Source organism: Carica papaya, chromosome 8 (genome assembly GCF_054855325.1).
Source record: "Carica papaya isolate Zhongbai chromosome 8, ASM5485532v1, whole genome shotgun sequence".
NCBI classification, from domain to species: domain Eukaryota; kingdom Viridiplantae; phylum Streptophyta; class Magnoliopsida; order Brassicales; family Caricaceae; genus Carica; species Carica papaya.
Window position 1 is genome coordinate 27,208,639 of NC_142316.1, and position 14,942 is coordinate 27,223,580.

General features: G+C 33.8%; 2 protein-coding genes across 10 annotated transcripts in view; one reads left to right on the plus strand and one right to left on the minus strand.

The window, feature by feature from the left end:
* Window positions 1–484: 484 nt before the first annotated feature.
* Window positions 485–5,790, minus strand: LOC110817139 (fasciclin-like arabinogalactan protein 17). 2 transcript variants are annotated; one of them, XM_088209377.1, is made up of 3 exons: window positions 4,140–5,788; window positions 2,153–2,279; window positions 485–943 (listed from the first exon to the last, which is right to left on the minus strand). In XM_088209377.1, the coding sequence occupies exons 1-2, from the start codon at window positions 5,443–5,445 to the stop codon at window positions 2,206–2,208; spliced, it is 1,380 nt and encodes a 459-aa protein (XP_088065503.1). In that variant the 5' UTR covers window positions 5,446–5,788; the 3' UTR covers window positions 485–943; window positions 2,153–2,205. The 2 variants fall into 2 exon arrangements, with proteins under 2 accessions (XP_088065503.1, XP_088065504.1); XM_088209378.1 differs by lacking the exon at window positions 485–943 and adding an exon at window positions 1,820–2,041 and having other exon boundaries at window positions 4,140–5,790.
* Window positions 5,791–8,482: 2,692 nt separating this feature from the next.
* Window positions 8,483–14,942, plus strand: part of LOC110810403 (ubiquitin C-terminal hydrolase 13-like) — a 71,403-nt gene continuing 64,943 nt past the window's right edge. For 4 of the 8 annotated variants that reach the window (XM_088209082.1, XM_088209084.1, XM_088209085.1 and 1 more), the window contains exons 1-4: window positions 8,484–8,726; window positions 8,932–8,995; window positions 9,628–9,775; window positions 9,880–10,037. In XM_088209082.1, coding sequence (XP_088065208.1) covers window positions 8,706–8,726; window positions 8,932–8,995; window positions 9,628–9,775; window positions 9,880–10,037 — 391 coding nt within the window. In that variant the 5' untranslated portion in view covers window positions 8,484–8,705. Of the gene's footprint in view, window positions 8,727–8,812; window positions 8,846–8,931; window positions 8,996–9,627; window positions 9,776–9,879; window positions 10,038–14,942 lie in introns of those variants that run through there. The other 4 variants (XM_088209089.1, XM_088209086.1, XM_088209088.1 and 1 more) reach the window with 4 other exon arrangements.

A 14,942-nucleotide genomic window follows, 5' to 3' on the forward strand; every position in this document is an offset into this window, starting at 1 on the left:
TATATTCCATGCAACTAAAGAATTATCTAAAATTAATTTGACAACATTAAAGTACTGTTCAAATCTATCAGGAAATTCCAAAAAAAAAAAACTATTTTGTTTGTTAATTAAAGATAACTTTTATTATTTTTTTTACTTAAACTAAAGCTGTTTTTGGAACACATTTAGGAATTGTGTAAGATTTATTTTGTAGTACTATAATAAATACAAAGTTGTAAATCATTAAATCTTTCTAAACATAGATTTACAAACCAATTACTCAGAATTTCTAAATTTATTTCAAAATAGTTCATTGGAGGTAGGATTTGACATTGCTTAAAATTTTAAACTACATAATTTAATAATTGAAAGTAGAAATGCGAAAGTTGATTAAAATCTAAAATATGTAGTGTTTGATATTTTCTCCCAAAAAATCTATATAACGAAAGATAAAAGAAAACAAGAGCAAACAGCAAAATAGAGTAATTACAAGTGCCATGGAATATTTGACTGTGAACACAAAAGAATTTCTTTTTATTTTTACTTGGATTATTTTCACCATATACTTGACATTTCTTCCTGGTAACTTTTATTGAGTGGGGATGCCCGTATAGTACATTCTACTCTGTACCTGCCCCATCTGTCTCACACAAAATTAATTCCTTACCTCCTCCCCACCAACCAGCAGTTGACACCTCGTCACCATAACCATATCACACACAGATTACAAAATACAAAACACAAAAAATCTGCTGTACTTCACAGTATCTGTAGCTAATCAACAAGTTCCATCTTTCTTTGCCATGCGCTGATGAGATTTTCAGCAACAGAGTTAAGGCATAATCCAGTACTGGTTGATTTCCCTTTGTCGCAGCTGCAGGCTCCCATCTATAATTCAAAACCCTACTGTAGAGAGAAGAAGCAAATCACATTTAAACAAATTTTTTTTACAGTCTTGGTTCACCTGCATATCACAATTAAAACAAAAGTTAATACACCAGTTACCACACAACTTTCTACTTCTTATTGATTTGTAAAAAGAATAAGGAACTTCATAATATATCTCAGTATCAAGATTGTCAAGATTTCCTTGTTACGTGCTAATTGGAAGATATGATACTCAAATAAGAAAAGGTGAGTTTTTGGTATAAGTTTATATGAGTTTGGACTTTTCAATGTTAATAGAAAGATATGATTCTCTTAAAGCTGTATTGCTTCTTCTTTTATCTTGACAATTCTTTCCAATTTTTTTCTGGGGTCAAGACTGGGGAGTGATACTTGAGCTGAAAGCAAACTCTAAAGTGAAAAATCTTAGGGCCCTTTTCACATCTACTAAAATAAAGAAGTGGTTCAGCAGAAAAAATAAATTAAAAAGAAAAAGAAGAAGAAGAAAGTCATGTACCCGGTAGGGTATCGTGAATTAAATGGGATATTTTCAATCAAAAGCACACACAGCTGTAAAGATATTTGTATCTTGCATGAGTTAGGAAAAATCTAGAGATTTCAACAAATAAGTTTTTTTGGTTTCTTGTCTCCCTACTTGATAGTTTATAAATCAATTTTCAGCAAGGTCAAATGTTTATACAAATCAGGTTTTAGTTGAAGTATATGGTTAAAACTTACTTACACTGAACTAGATCCCATTCTGTAGCTAGACATCTAAAATCACATGCCAGACAGATAAGACACCAGAGAGCTCATAATTGTTAAATTTTCAGTTAGTTTCCAATCGTGATGCAAGCCACTACGCATCATTTTAGAGTAAAATTTTCCCCCCTTATTTACGTAGTTGTTAATAATTAAATTGGACAATCATTATTTTAAAAGTTTGAGCCGATCAAAAAATAAACATAATTATTTATAATTATATTTTAAGAGTTCTTCTCTCAAGCCAACAAATTGTACATCAACACAGGCATGCTTGTGTTGGTTGGATCCATGGATCTAGAAAAACTTGAGCACAATTTTGAGTCCAGAAATATCAATCTGAATTGAAAGGGACTTTGAACGTGAGACTGCCAAATTCAACGTGCTTCCGAATGGACATGAGGAATTAGACATGCTAATAAAATGTAAGAGAGTTATAAATTTTTCTGGCAGGATGTATAGGAAGTATCAGAAGATGAAACTAAGTATGCATGCAAACAATATTAAACCAGAAATAGAAATTTACCTTTTTTCTATTTCATTCAAGTTTTGTGCCTGATTTAGAAGCAAGAGATTTCTTCAGTGGCAGGTAGTGAACCGAGAATCTTGCCCAAAAGCACTAAGCATCCTGCAAGCTACTTCAATCAACTTCCCTGCCAAGTAAAGAGTATTAGCTCATTGAAATGTGACATCAGAAAGCTGTGTATTAACTTCAATTAGTTGATGAAAATAACATCCTACCAACAAAAAGACATGTAAATCAAGAGCTCCTACTTTATCATCAGGCTTCCTTGCACCAGAATTTATTAAGAACTATTGGATCAAATAAATGAAACATTGACTATGACATTCATTTAACAAAAGATCATTATTCAGATTTTGTTCAGAATTTTAAACACATATTTCAAAGGTTCTGGACTTCAGATGCACGGTATGTCCAGGAGCAACATAAAGTTCTTTTCAATCCAACAATCCAAATGGGAAAAGCAATGTCTTTACTTCTCTCACTCTCTCTCTCTCTCTATATATATATATACATGTATATATTAATGTACATACATTTCTCATATTTAAGGCAGACATAAGAAAAATATTAAAAAATGGAATGGACTATAAATGGCAGACTGCAAATTGCTGTAACAAACAAAGAAAAATGAGCTGATTCTAATAGGATAGCACATCAATTTGCATTATATTGACAGAGAACTCCCACCAGATTATTGTGGTCCCATATCCACAGTAGTTAATTAATCACAATTAAAGTATATAATAACAACAAAAATAATCATGCCTAATGAATATTTAAAAGAAAAAATACTACTGTGATAAGAATATATTAAATATATTAATAAACTGTTGTTCATGTAGGAGTAGGAGCAAAGTCAGTCAAGATTCCACAAAAGTATAATTTTATTTCCATCAATGTGGTTGAAGTTCTGTTTTCATTTTATTTAAACAATTTCCATATCCTCTCTGAAATTCTCTGGTGTAACAAGGATTGATTATAAGTAAGATCTAGAATTCATTTTCTTTTGTTTCTTGGTGGGATATTTTTACACCCGACTTCTTGCATTGAGATTACATTTTGTCTAAAGACGAGTTTACATATCCAAACTAAAAAATTCACAAGAAAAATCTCGTAATCTCATCCCAAATCAATCAAATTCTAAATTTCACCTACAAGATTTCTTGAAAAATCTAAATTACAAAAACGTTATCTCTGGGAATTTGATATTTTTCTCACTTAAATTCCGAATCAACTACTTAGTGAAAAATTATGTTTGTGAACACCGACATTTCTAATTGGAATAGGATTCTTGTCGGTGGGACTATTGCATTCTTGCCCTGCACCTAATGAAATACATTAAAATAATAAAACAAAAATAATTAAGTATAATAAGTGATTCTTTTTTTTAAAAAAAAAGGAAAGAAGAATAGTGCTTTGAAGTTTTTGCATAAATAAGTATGAAAAATATAGACTTTTTTCTTTTTTTCGGAAATTGTAGAAAAATAGATACTTAAATTTCAGAAATAAAAAATAATTTAGAATACCAAAATAAATTTAAATAAGCGAAATAAAATATTTTAACAAATAAATTAAAATATGTATTTCATCATTTATTATTATGACTATTATTTAAGTTTTATACGTCTTGTGTGTACGAAACGGATCCAGGGGCCCAAAAACCCATCAGAAATCAACAATTTACAAAAGAAACAAATAACAAAGACAAATATATAAAAGGACAATTATGCCCCCTGACCAAATCTGACCCACCGACACTCCCCTCACAATCTCAAGACAACTAACCCCTCACCAAAAACCCACCTCACCTTCGCCGGGATTTTCCCCTCTCCGGTTCCGTTCCCGCCCAAAAGAAAATATCTCACGAATAGAAAGATCGCCAGAAATAAACGATGGAAATGAACAAAAATGTGAATGACGAAGGAATTCACAAGTTCGGGTAAATTAAGTAAAATTATTTTTTATAGAAAGAAAGGAAAGTGGATACCTCTCCTGGGCTTTGTTGCAGCAACTTTGATGCTCTTTTTCTGTGTTCTGAAATCGGAATCTTCTGTTTCCTCCGGCGGAAACAACACGCCGTCGATCCCCTGGACTGAAATCCGCCCATCAGTGTAAATATCGGGGTCGAACAAATACGCTGACGTTTCGCCTTCCCCGAACTTCACGGACCCATCAGCCTCCTGGGCAACAACCTTGTGGGGCAAACGGAGCGTATCGTATCGTATCTTGCCGAACCGCCTAACAGCATTGTACATGCTTTCTTCCGTCTGAAACTCGGGAATGATGTGATAGTAGACTATTTGCTCAGGCGCACCAGGTTCGCTCAGCTGGTCCGTCGTTAACTTAGCCATGGCCTCGTCGTTAGGAGCCAGAACTGTGAGCACGTAGCCCTCTGATACGAGCCGGCCCATCTCGGTGGCTAATGATGTTAGGTTGACGAGAATATCCGCCATCTCGTTGTACCCACCGTACTGGATCAAAGTTTGAATGAAATCTTTCACTTGCCGCATTCCGTCGAAGTGATGGTGAGGCCCTCCAGGACCTGGTGCTGGAGCTGGAGCAAGAGAAGGACCGGGTGCCATCGCGTCATAGATCGGGAGAGCCGGAGGTGAGCCGGGAAGAGATGGTGGGGCGGGTTTCTTTAGCCGGTGGGTCTTCGGGTCGACTTCCGGCGCGCCCTCGGGTTTCACGGCGGAGATCGACCGGAGACTACGCCGATTGTTGAAATCCTGCTGAACGGAACGGGGGACGAGGAGCCGCTCGATCCCGTGGATCACTCCGTCTGGTCGGTCCACGGAATTCGGGTGAACGACGGCCGCCGAGCCAACCAGCTTGACACCGGAGTCATGACTCGTTAGCTCGAGTCTATCATTGCATAGAGTGTGATGGCGGGTGGAATCATTAGATTTCTGCGGCCAGTCGTGAAACTGAATCCTCCCGGGCACTATGTGGTGAAGAAGGAGAGTCTGGAGGGACCTGAGGTTTCTCGGCTCGAGCAGGAACCGCTTGAACTCGGGGTCAAGATCGCGCTCCAGCGCCTCGTTCTTGGGTGCGAAGATGGTGATGTTGTGGTGGCCCACCGCATTCTCCAGCTGCTGCAAAAGCAGAGCCTTCTCCACAAGCTCAGCTAGCTCAGTATATCGAGAATCAAGAAGCGCGACCAGCACAGAATTAGAATTTACTATTTGGCCCGAGTGACCGGACCCATCTTGCAATGCAGCTCGAAACTGAAGACTAGAGATAAGAAGAATGACAGTAAAGAGAACAGAGGAAGAAGAATGAACCCTAGCCATTGAAGAAAGCAAACCAGCTTTGTATCAAAACTCTGGTTTCTTGAATAGATTGATATAGAGAAAGAGATGAGAGGGAGCTTTATTGGCTTCGAAGGCTAACCTTTCTCTCTCTCTTTCTTGCAAATCTCCTTTGATTTTCTGTCTATCAAAATATTAACGCTGTGAAACTGTTGCTTTCTACTTTTACACAAGGTGGGTAGTAGTAGAATAAATGGGAGTTTTAGGAACCACGAAAGCCAAAACAATGGAGGAGGGTAAACTTTAAAGGAGAAAAATGGTGACTGAAAGTGAAAAAAATGGAGAGATTAGGTGAAGATAGCGTCGGTCGGGGGTAAACAATGGAGCAACTCACACGTGGGAAAATCTAAAAATAGAAAAAAGGAAAAAGAAAAAAGGCTTCCGGGCACATCAAGAAATTTGGTGGCAGAAACTTCTTTGCATCCTCAAGTTTGGTTTCAATGGCGTGCGTGGCCCAGCTGTCAACGTTACTGCCTCACTGTTTATTTTCATAATATTTATTAAAATTAAAAAAATAATAAATACGTACTTATTTGCCACCTTCTTAATTAATACCATGGATAATTGCAAAAAGTTCAAAACCCATTTCTTATTTTTTTTTACTTCGTATTTTGAGAAGCACTTCTAAGTGTCTTGATTATTACTACATTTCGTAATTTCTTAATTATCAAACAAATTATGTCCTTTTTATTAAAAAATATTGTGATTTTATAAATTATTGTAAAATTTTATTAAGTAACTGAATTATTACAAAGATAAAATAAAACACGATTAAGATTAAACCCTCCTATTTTATGAATATTAGTACATTTACTTAAAAATTTATCTTAACAAATAATATATTTTATATATAGTGAATTTATTTCAATTATAAACTTTAAATTATTATATATGCAACAAAATTCAAATTCGTATATGGTATGCATGCAATGAGCGTCTCCACATTAATTTTAATTTGGCTCTTGTTTGTTGCATGCTGCGTTCATACACTAATAATTTTTCCTATTTAAATGATGAATACTAATCTCACATAAATTTTATAACTATATATATTTTGTTTGTAGTTGTAAATATTTATTTCTAAATTTGAAGCACCTACTCAACATTGTTTAATAAATTTTTCATTTATTAATGCAGTTTAACCTAATAAAATTATAATTTTTTATAGATGTATTGATAATTTAATTAAACTTATATCATCAGTAAAATATATTTTTTTTACTATATAAATATTTTTTAAATTATAAATTTTACAAAACCTAAAATTTAGTAAAAAATGTTTAAGAGTAAACAATTACCAAAATAATTTTAAAAATATTAGCTAACAGGCTTATATGTTGAATGATATAACTGTTTGGCCTTTTTTTTTTTTTTTTTTTTTTGCAAACTACCTTAACAAATAAACCATAATTTCCGGTCAAGTTTTTTTCTTTCTTTATTTTCTCCAACTTATACGCCACACAAACAACCCACTTCTTTTTTAATGTTTTACCAAATTGTTCTCATTGAAAATTCAAAATTACTTATGCATATGTAGTTCTACTAAATCTTTAATTTATAAGAATAATTTTAATTTTTTTGATATATTATAAGTTTCTGAATTTATATATATATATATCATTAATCTACCTTATTTGACTTATAAAAAAAAATAGGAAAACAAAAAACATACTTTCATGTATTCTTTTTTCTCAAATATATAAGATATTTGGTTATGAAGTAACTTATAAATTAAATTATGTAAAACAAAAATTTATTATTTCAAAACAACTTATAGTTAAAGTAAGTTGAATAAATGAGTTAAGTTTATTTTTTACGACAATTTTACTTATTCTTCTTTTATGATAAAGCATAAGTTTAACCAAATTCCAAATACAACAAAGAAATTAAGTAGAAATAATATATTTTTAGCTTTTGAAAATCATAAAATCAAAATGCCAAACTTTATTATATGTTTGTTAATTTATAATCTACTGCTTTTAATTAAATATTTTAAAATAAACAAATGATCGTAATAGTAATTCTATGATTTATTATAGTTTATTAAACTATCATTTAAATTTATCATATTTCTTATAATTCTTACATATATTTAAAATACATTTTGATCTCCCTCTCCCTCTTATACATATAGATTTATGGTTGTTATGCATATACATGTGTGGAGGCCAACAGAAAAGAGGCTCGTTAGTCGTAAATCTTATCCCTATCTTTATTGAGGATTATGGTTTCCTTTATTGATGATTTTATTTAATCCATGGCAACAACTGAATTTGGCTTTTAAATTATTATTAGATTGTGTCATATAATAATAATTGCGATGTTATTTATAATAACTTATTATTAGATTGTAAAAAATAAATTATGTATAAATTATTGATTGTTCGTTAATTTTATAATTGTACGAGTATTATTAATTTTTTTGGTGGTCAATATTATGCATGGATTCATGTGTCAATTTCGCATGAATCTCCTCATTATTGAATTTATTCATAAAGGATTTGGTTTTATGTAAGTAAAAGTTAAAATTTATTAATTATATGGTAAACATATTTGTATTGTTTACCATTAAGTATTGATTTTAATTATATAAAATATAAATAAAAATATTATTAAAAAAACAATTTGGTCAATAAAATCTATATAAAATACGAGAAGGACGATAATTGACATAAGATAAACAAAAATTTTGCTTATATAATATTAATGTCACGTAATTAAAATGATAAAGAATAATAATTAATAATAATTAAATTTTCAGTTAAATAAATTTTATTTTAACTATTTGAAAAATATACAATGTATTTAAATATAAATATGGCATGTAGTTTATATACATATAGGAAAATAAAGCATAAATCCATAATACATTTTAGTGTCATTAAAAAGATTAATTAAATAACAAATATAGCTCAAAACAGTAGATATCAATTTCTAGTAGACACGGCATGCAACAAAAAAAAAAAAAAAAAAGAAAAGCCCAGAGGTAATCTTTATCAATTTTAAGTTCAAAATAAATTTCAAGTTCTTCCCCCTTTTCTTTCGAGGTGTTATATTTTGCAAAATTCTCCATTTGTCTTTTCGTTGCGGTGCTCCCTTCAACTTTTCAGCGCCTCGTCGTCTTACGTTGCACGTCGTCTCTCTGTCTCGTTCTTTACGCGCACAAATACTTATATCAGTGACTGCAGAGTTCCTTCAGACTCACTTGATCGGGCGGTCACAAATTTCCACCGATTACTCTGATGACGACTCCACCAATAGATGTAATTACCAATGCATATATATATATATATATATATATATATCTATCTCATACATTCAGTTTTTCAATCTCAATTCAAATTGCTTCTAGTAGGTTGCTTAAGTTTCCTATTAGCAGAAGGTATCGGCGGGTGTACAATTAACTTCCAGAGTCTCTATCGGCAAATTCAAACTCAATGTCTCACATTCATTTGTTCTCTTTTGCAGCAGGAGGACGGTGAGATGTTGGTCCCTCACGCGGAATTCACTGATGGTCCTCGGCCTATGGAAGGTATGTTCATTCTTATTCAGTTCTCACTCTACATGTTGCCCGATAAAACCGTACAAGAAGCTTAAGAAATAAAACATATATTCTTAATATTTTCTTTTGTTAATCAATCTTTTCGGTTGTATTACTTACTCTTTATATTTTAAACTCGATTGAACTGTTTTAAACGGGCATTTAGCTTTTTAACCGTGTGTGTGTGTGTTATGTATACCGTATTTCGAATTTAGTTTCCTTTGTTATGTTAGGTTCCAGAAACTTGAAGGTAATTCGAATATGAAGGAATATTTTATTTTTCTAGTGCTTTCTAATAAGTGGCCTAGGGTTTCTTTTTTTTTTTTCCTAAATTTTTTATTTTACTGTCACTAACTTCTTTTGGCGGGAGTAGTGTTGTTTCTTGTCAAATGTTCTTTAGCGGGGATAAACAGTAAGATTCCACTTTGGATTGCTTTGATCATATTTTGTCCCTGTTTGGTTAGTGGCAGCTTATCCTGCTGGTAGGTGAAGGTGAAATCCTTCATCTCCCATCTTACTTCTTTAGACATCCTGTTGTATTTTTGTTGTTTATTCTCAATCATTTTGGCCTTTCTTGATTTAATTTTGGGTTTTTTAACTCTTATGATTATAATCCATTTTAGTGGTACAAGCAGAATCAGCAAGCACGCATAATGGTCAATCAGTCGATGATTCTCCTGCTGGAAGGTTCACTTGGACAATTGTGAATTTCTCAAAGCTTAATCTGAAGAAGCTCTACTCTGATACTTTCCCTGTGGGAGGTCATAAATGGTAGTTTCCTCTCCTCTCATTTTTGGAAGTTTGTATGCATATAAATGCTTGACTCTGTTCACTTGGATTGGTCATTAAGATTTTGCAATAAATCCAATTGGCAGGCGAATACTTATCTTCCCAAAGGGGAACAATGTGGATCATTTGTCCCTATATCTAGATGTTGCAGATTCTTCAACTTTGCCATATGACTGGAGTAGATGTGCGCAATTCAGTTTAACTGTTGTGAACCAAATTCATTGCAATTACTCAATTAGGAAAGGTATTCTTCTTATTGCTGGTGTTTATTGGAGCTTAAAGAATCTCTAGAAGCATTCTAATTACTGAAGGTTTTGTAGTTTTCCTTTTACAGCTTCATTTATCCTTTTTCTTGTGGCAGAGATTCTTTAAATTGTTGAAACTCTTATTCTTTCTTTAATATGTTTATTAATATAGTCTAGGCTACTTAATGGAGATAACTCTTCTCTTCTTTTTTTCCCCCTAGGTTAAGTACCCGATATTTGTGAGTGAGCTCGATTGAAAAATTCCTGTATGACATATTTAGCTTATCTTGCACCAAAAGTTAAATACCTCATTTACACAACTAAACTGTGTGCGTCTTTATTAAAGTTTACTGTCTAATTAAAAGTAAAAATATGTTGGAAAGATGACATGTTATATATGTACTTTCGAGTTGGAGAATCTACTTGTGGATATCATATGATTATTTTCTCTCATAACCGTCATCTTATGCCTTAACCTATCATGTTATTTAGTTTAGGGACGGTAGTGGGACATCATCTATGGTGATGCTTCCTCCAGATCCGAACCCTTTCCACTATTCTGCTTGCCACTGTCATTTATGTAGCAGGAGATAGAGTAATTTGGGGAATAGAGTTTAGAGATTTGAATATCTAAATATTGAATGGAATTCTAGTTTGCAAAGAGCTGTTGAAAATTTCTCATTAATAAATATGACATTTTTTTTTTATAAGAAAGAAATACTTTTACAGAGGGAAAAGAAGTATATAAAAGGAGAATGAGTAATTCTCCAAACCGAATGAAAGAAAAAGATAAAGAAAAAAAAACTAATGCATTATGTTTCCAGATTTATTTGTAAAATAAACAGAGAGATATCTCTATAATGCCCATTCCCCTTAGCCCAAAGAGACTACCAAGAGAAACTTTGTGATAAGAACTTTATGAGTTACGGTCCAAAGAAAGAACCTTTTTTTTTTGAAAATAAGAGTCGAAACAAAAAATTTAACATTACTAGACTGCCTAAATGGTTCTTCTTGGATACACTTGAAGCAGACTAAAGGAAGTTTCTCATTGTCCTCTCAATGATCTCTACTATGTATCTAGAAACTTTTAACAAAGAGAGATAAGTGTAACACTAGAAAAACACACCTGAATAAGAGTGACTCTACCACCAAGGAAAAAATGGCACCTTTCCAACACTCAAGATGCTTAGAGATCCTATGCACTACTTTACCAACTTTTCCTAAGGTTAAAAGGCAGATCTGATATACTCTCAAACATATGCAGGGTGGTACTAACATTACAGACCTTTCCATGATCATGGAAGAGAATAGAATCAAATCATCAACAAATGAAGTAGGAAATCTCCACTCTATCATATGCTCCACGTAATGGCCCTCGAAAACTCTCCTCTTTATACTGCAAGATAACATCTGACTAAGAACATCCACCCCAATTGTGAAGAGAAACATCTTTGCCTAGAAAACCAATACCTAGGCTTGTCATTCACCAAAAGACGTGGAGGAAAAATACCAGAAATCCAACTCTTCCATCTAGCATGAAAGCCTTTCTTCCCCATTTTCTTGTATAAGAAACCTTGACTCACCTTATCATAAGTCTTCTCGAGATTCTAGTTGGATAACAATCTTATATCTCAGTCTTTAGCCTTTCTCTGCCAACTCATTAATAATAAGAGCAGTACCAAAAATTTTCCTGTCCCCTACAAAAGCAATTTGGTACAAACAAATAGTCTTCTCAATCACTTTGCACAATCTCAACAGAAACACTTTAGTTATGATGTTATAAACACTAATGACCAAGATACTGGGCGATTTTTTTTTTTGGTGACGAAAGTAATAAAGTAGAGTTAATGTTAGTGGCACCATTTAAGTAAAATTCCCCAAACACCCTAACCAGGTCTCTCTTAATAATATCCCAACTACTTAGAAAGAAAGTTATAGTAAAACCATTTGGCCTTGGAGCCTTATCCACTATGATAGCCAAAATAGCTTTCTTGATCTCACCCTCACCAAAAGATCTCTCAAGCTAACTGGCTCTTGCCCTATCAATCAGATGCCAATCAGACCCTCAATAAAAGGGTGGTGATACTTTGATTCTCCTGCTGTTTCTTTCCATTAAACCATCCTCAAGCTCTAGCTCCTTAAATACAACTCTTTCTCCTCCTTCCACTAACCATCTTATGAAAGACACAATGTTGACTTTCCTCATCTTACCCAATCCTTCCTCTCTTTTGCCTCCAACTAATTTCTTCTTTTACCGAAATCACTTGAAATTCATTCTTAAGGTAGGATAGTCTCTGGTAATTGAACGCCAAGAGCATTATCTAAAGGCAATATGTTAAGAATTGAGACCTCATCAAGAATTTCAGTTTTTTGTAGCTCTAATGTTCCCAAAAACCTCCTTATTTGGCATTTTTGATTTACTTTTGAGGGATTGAAGCTTTTTCCATTAATTTAAACCCCTCCCAACCAATAGGTACACTCTGCAACCATCAACTCCTAATATTCTCAGTGAAATTTGCATGGGTCAATTACATAAAAATGGAATGAAGTAGGATCCCCACCTTAGGCAACTACGACCTAGGAGAACAGGAAAGTAATAAGAAACTAGGTCGAGGAGGACCTCCTCCACCAAATCATGAAAGCTATCTTCCCAATAATCAGGAACAAGGAAAGTTCAATACAAGAGGAGAAGAGACCTATTTATCAACCAAGCAAATTAAGCATTAAAAAATGTGAGGTATAAGCTTGCAATCTTGGATAAAATTATTAAACTCCCTCATACTTGAAACTTATCCTATTCCTTGCTCTTGAAGGTTTTATATGGGTCATCGTAAACACTTAAATTACCTCCTATACACAATAAATGGTTGCATAAACTTGACATTGATACAACATCTCCTAGAGTAAAAATTGAACGCTTGGGCATGTGGTACCATAAAAACAAAAAAAACCTCTAACAACCCTTACCTTTGCCAAAAGAATAGAAGTAGAAAAGGAGCCCTCAATAGAATCAACAAATAATACCACCCTAGTAAGTTCTCATTGCCAAAAGAGAAGGTGTAAATAACATAAAAGATTTCGGGCCCATAAGTCTTGTGAGTGGTATTTACAAATTGATATCAAAAGTGTTGGCTAGGAGGTTGGTTATAGTGCTCGGGGAAGTGGTTGGGGAATGTTAGCATACTTTTGTTGAGGTTAGATAGATCTTAGATGCGGGTATGGTGGTGAATGAAGTTATTGATGACTTGGTGGAAGGCAAGAGAGAAAGGATACTATATCAATGAGTTATGAAAAAAGCCTATAATTATGTGAGTTGGGATTTTGTTGACTATATGCTAGAGAGAATAGAGTTTAGATAGAAGTGGAGTAGATGGATGCTTTGGTGTATATCTAATATTTCTTTTGCCATTTTAATTAATGGGAGCTTGCTTACATTCTTTAAAACTTCCAGTGGTCTACGTCAGGATGATCCATTGTCTCCTCTTTTATTTATCATTGTTATGGAAGCTTTTCATAGTTTAGTGGAGAGGGCAAATGAGTTAGAATAGTTGAGGGGTGTCGAGGTGGGAAAAGGCGAGCGTAAGATAGAGAGCTCACATCTTTTCTTTGCTGATGATACTCTTATCTTTTGTCAATTGGAAGAGAGAATGCTATTGAATCTACGGTGTGTTCTTCATGTTTTCAAGCAGTGTCGGGTCTTAACATTAATTTACGAGAATCGAGACTGTAAGAATTGGTGATAAGACAGACGAAGAGTACTTTGCGGGAGTATTGGGATGCAAGACAATTAAGCTACCAATCAAATACCTTGGTCTACCGCTGGGTGTTAAGTACAAAGATGGTAGAACGTGGGAACCCATGGTTGAGTTATGTGAGAGAAGACTTACTTGATGGAAGAAATTTTTTTTATCCAAGAGAGGCATGTTAACTCTTACAAAAGCACATTAACCAATCTTCCTATTTACTTCTTGTCTGCGCTTAGGATACCAGTGAAAATTGCAAAGAGATTGGAAACTATACAATTTAGATTTTTTTAGGGTGATGATGAAGGGAGAATGAGATATCATTTAGTGAAGTGAGAGGATGTTAAATTTCATAATAATCAAGGGGGCTTGGGTTTAAGATTTTTGACTGATTTGAATATGGCTCTATAGGGTAAATGGTTGTAGAGATTTATGAAGGAGGATAATAGATTATGGAAGAGTGTGATTGAGGCCAGGTGGGGGGGCAATAGTGAGGAGGGGGATGAGAAGCGGGATGAGACCACATGGGTTGGGACTTTCAAGGATGATTATGATGGATTGACAAAATCCATGACTGCATCACTTGGAGAGTTGGTAGGGGTAATAAAGTTAGGTTTTGGTTGGATGAGTGGATGACTGGTTCAAGAGATGGTTCTCAAGAATCTATGCAGTTGCAAGATCCAAGAATATGCTGATTGAAAATGCCTATAGAGATAATAATGGTCATAGAGAATGGTTTGTGAATGTGAACAGGAATCTAAATGATTGAGAAGTTGAAGAATATGAAGCTTTGCTACAACTTCTTGCCACTGTGCACGTTACTAATAACATGGACCTGACTGTGTGGAAACTGAATAAGAAGGGGAGTTTCACTGTTAGGTTTTACTACAATTACTTGGTGAGAAGAGAGCAAGAAGAAGTCCCTAGTTTTTCGGTCCATCAGATTTGGAGAGTTAATACACCTCCTAGGGTTGCTTTTTTTGCTTGAGAGGTGTGTCGTGAATGCGTTCTTACAATTGACAAGTTTATGGTTAGAGGAGAGATTATCATTAACGGTTGTTATTTTTGCAAAAGAGTTGCGGAATCTTGTAATCATATCATTCTCTTGTGGCCAATGGCTTATGAACTGTGGATGATGATCTACGGGTTGTTAAGAATTAA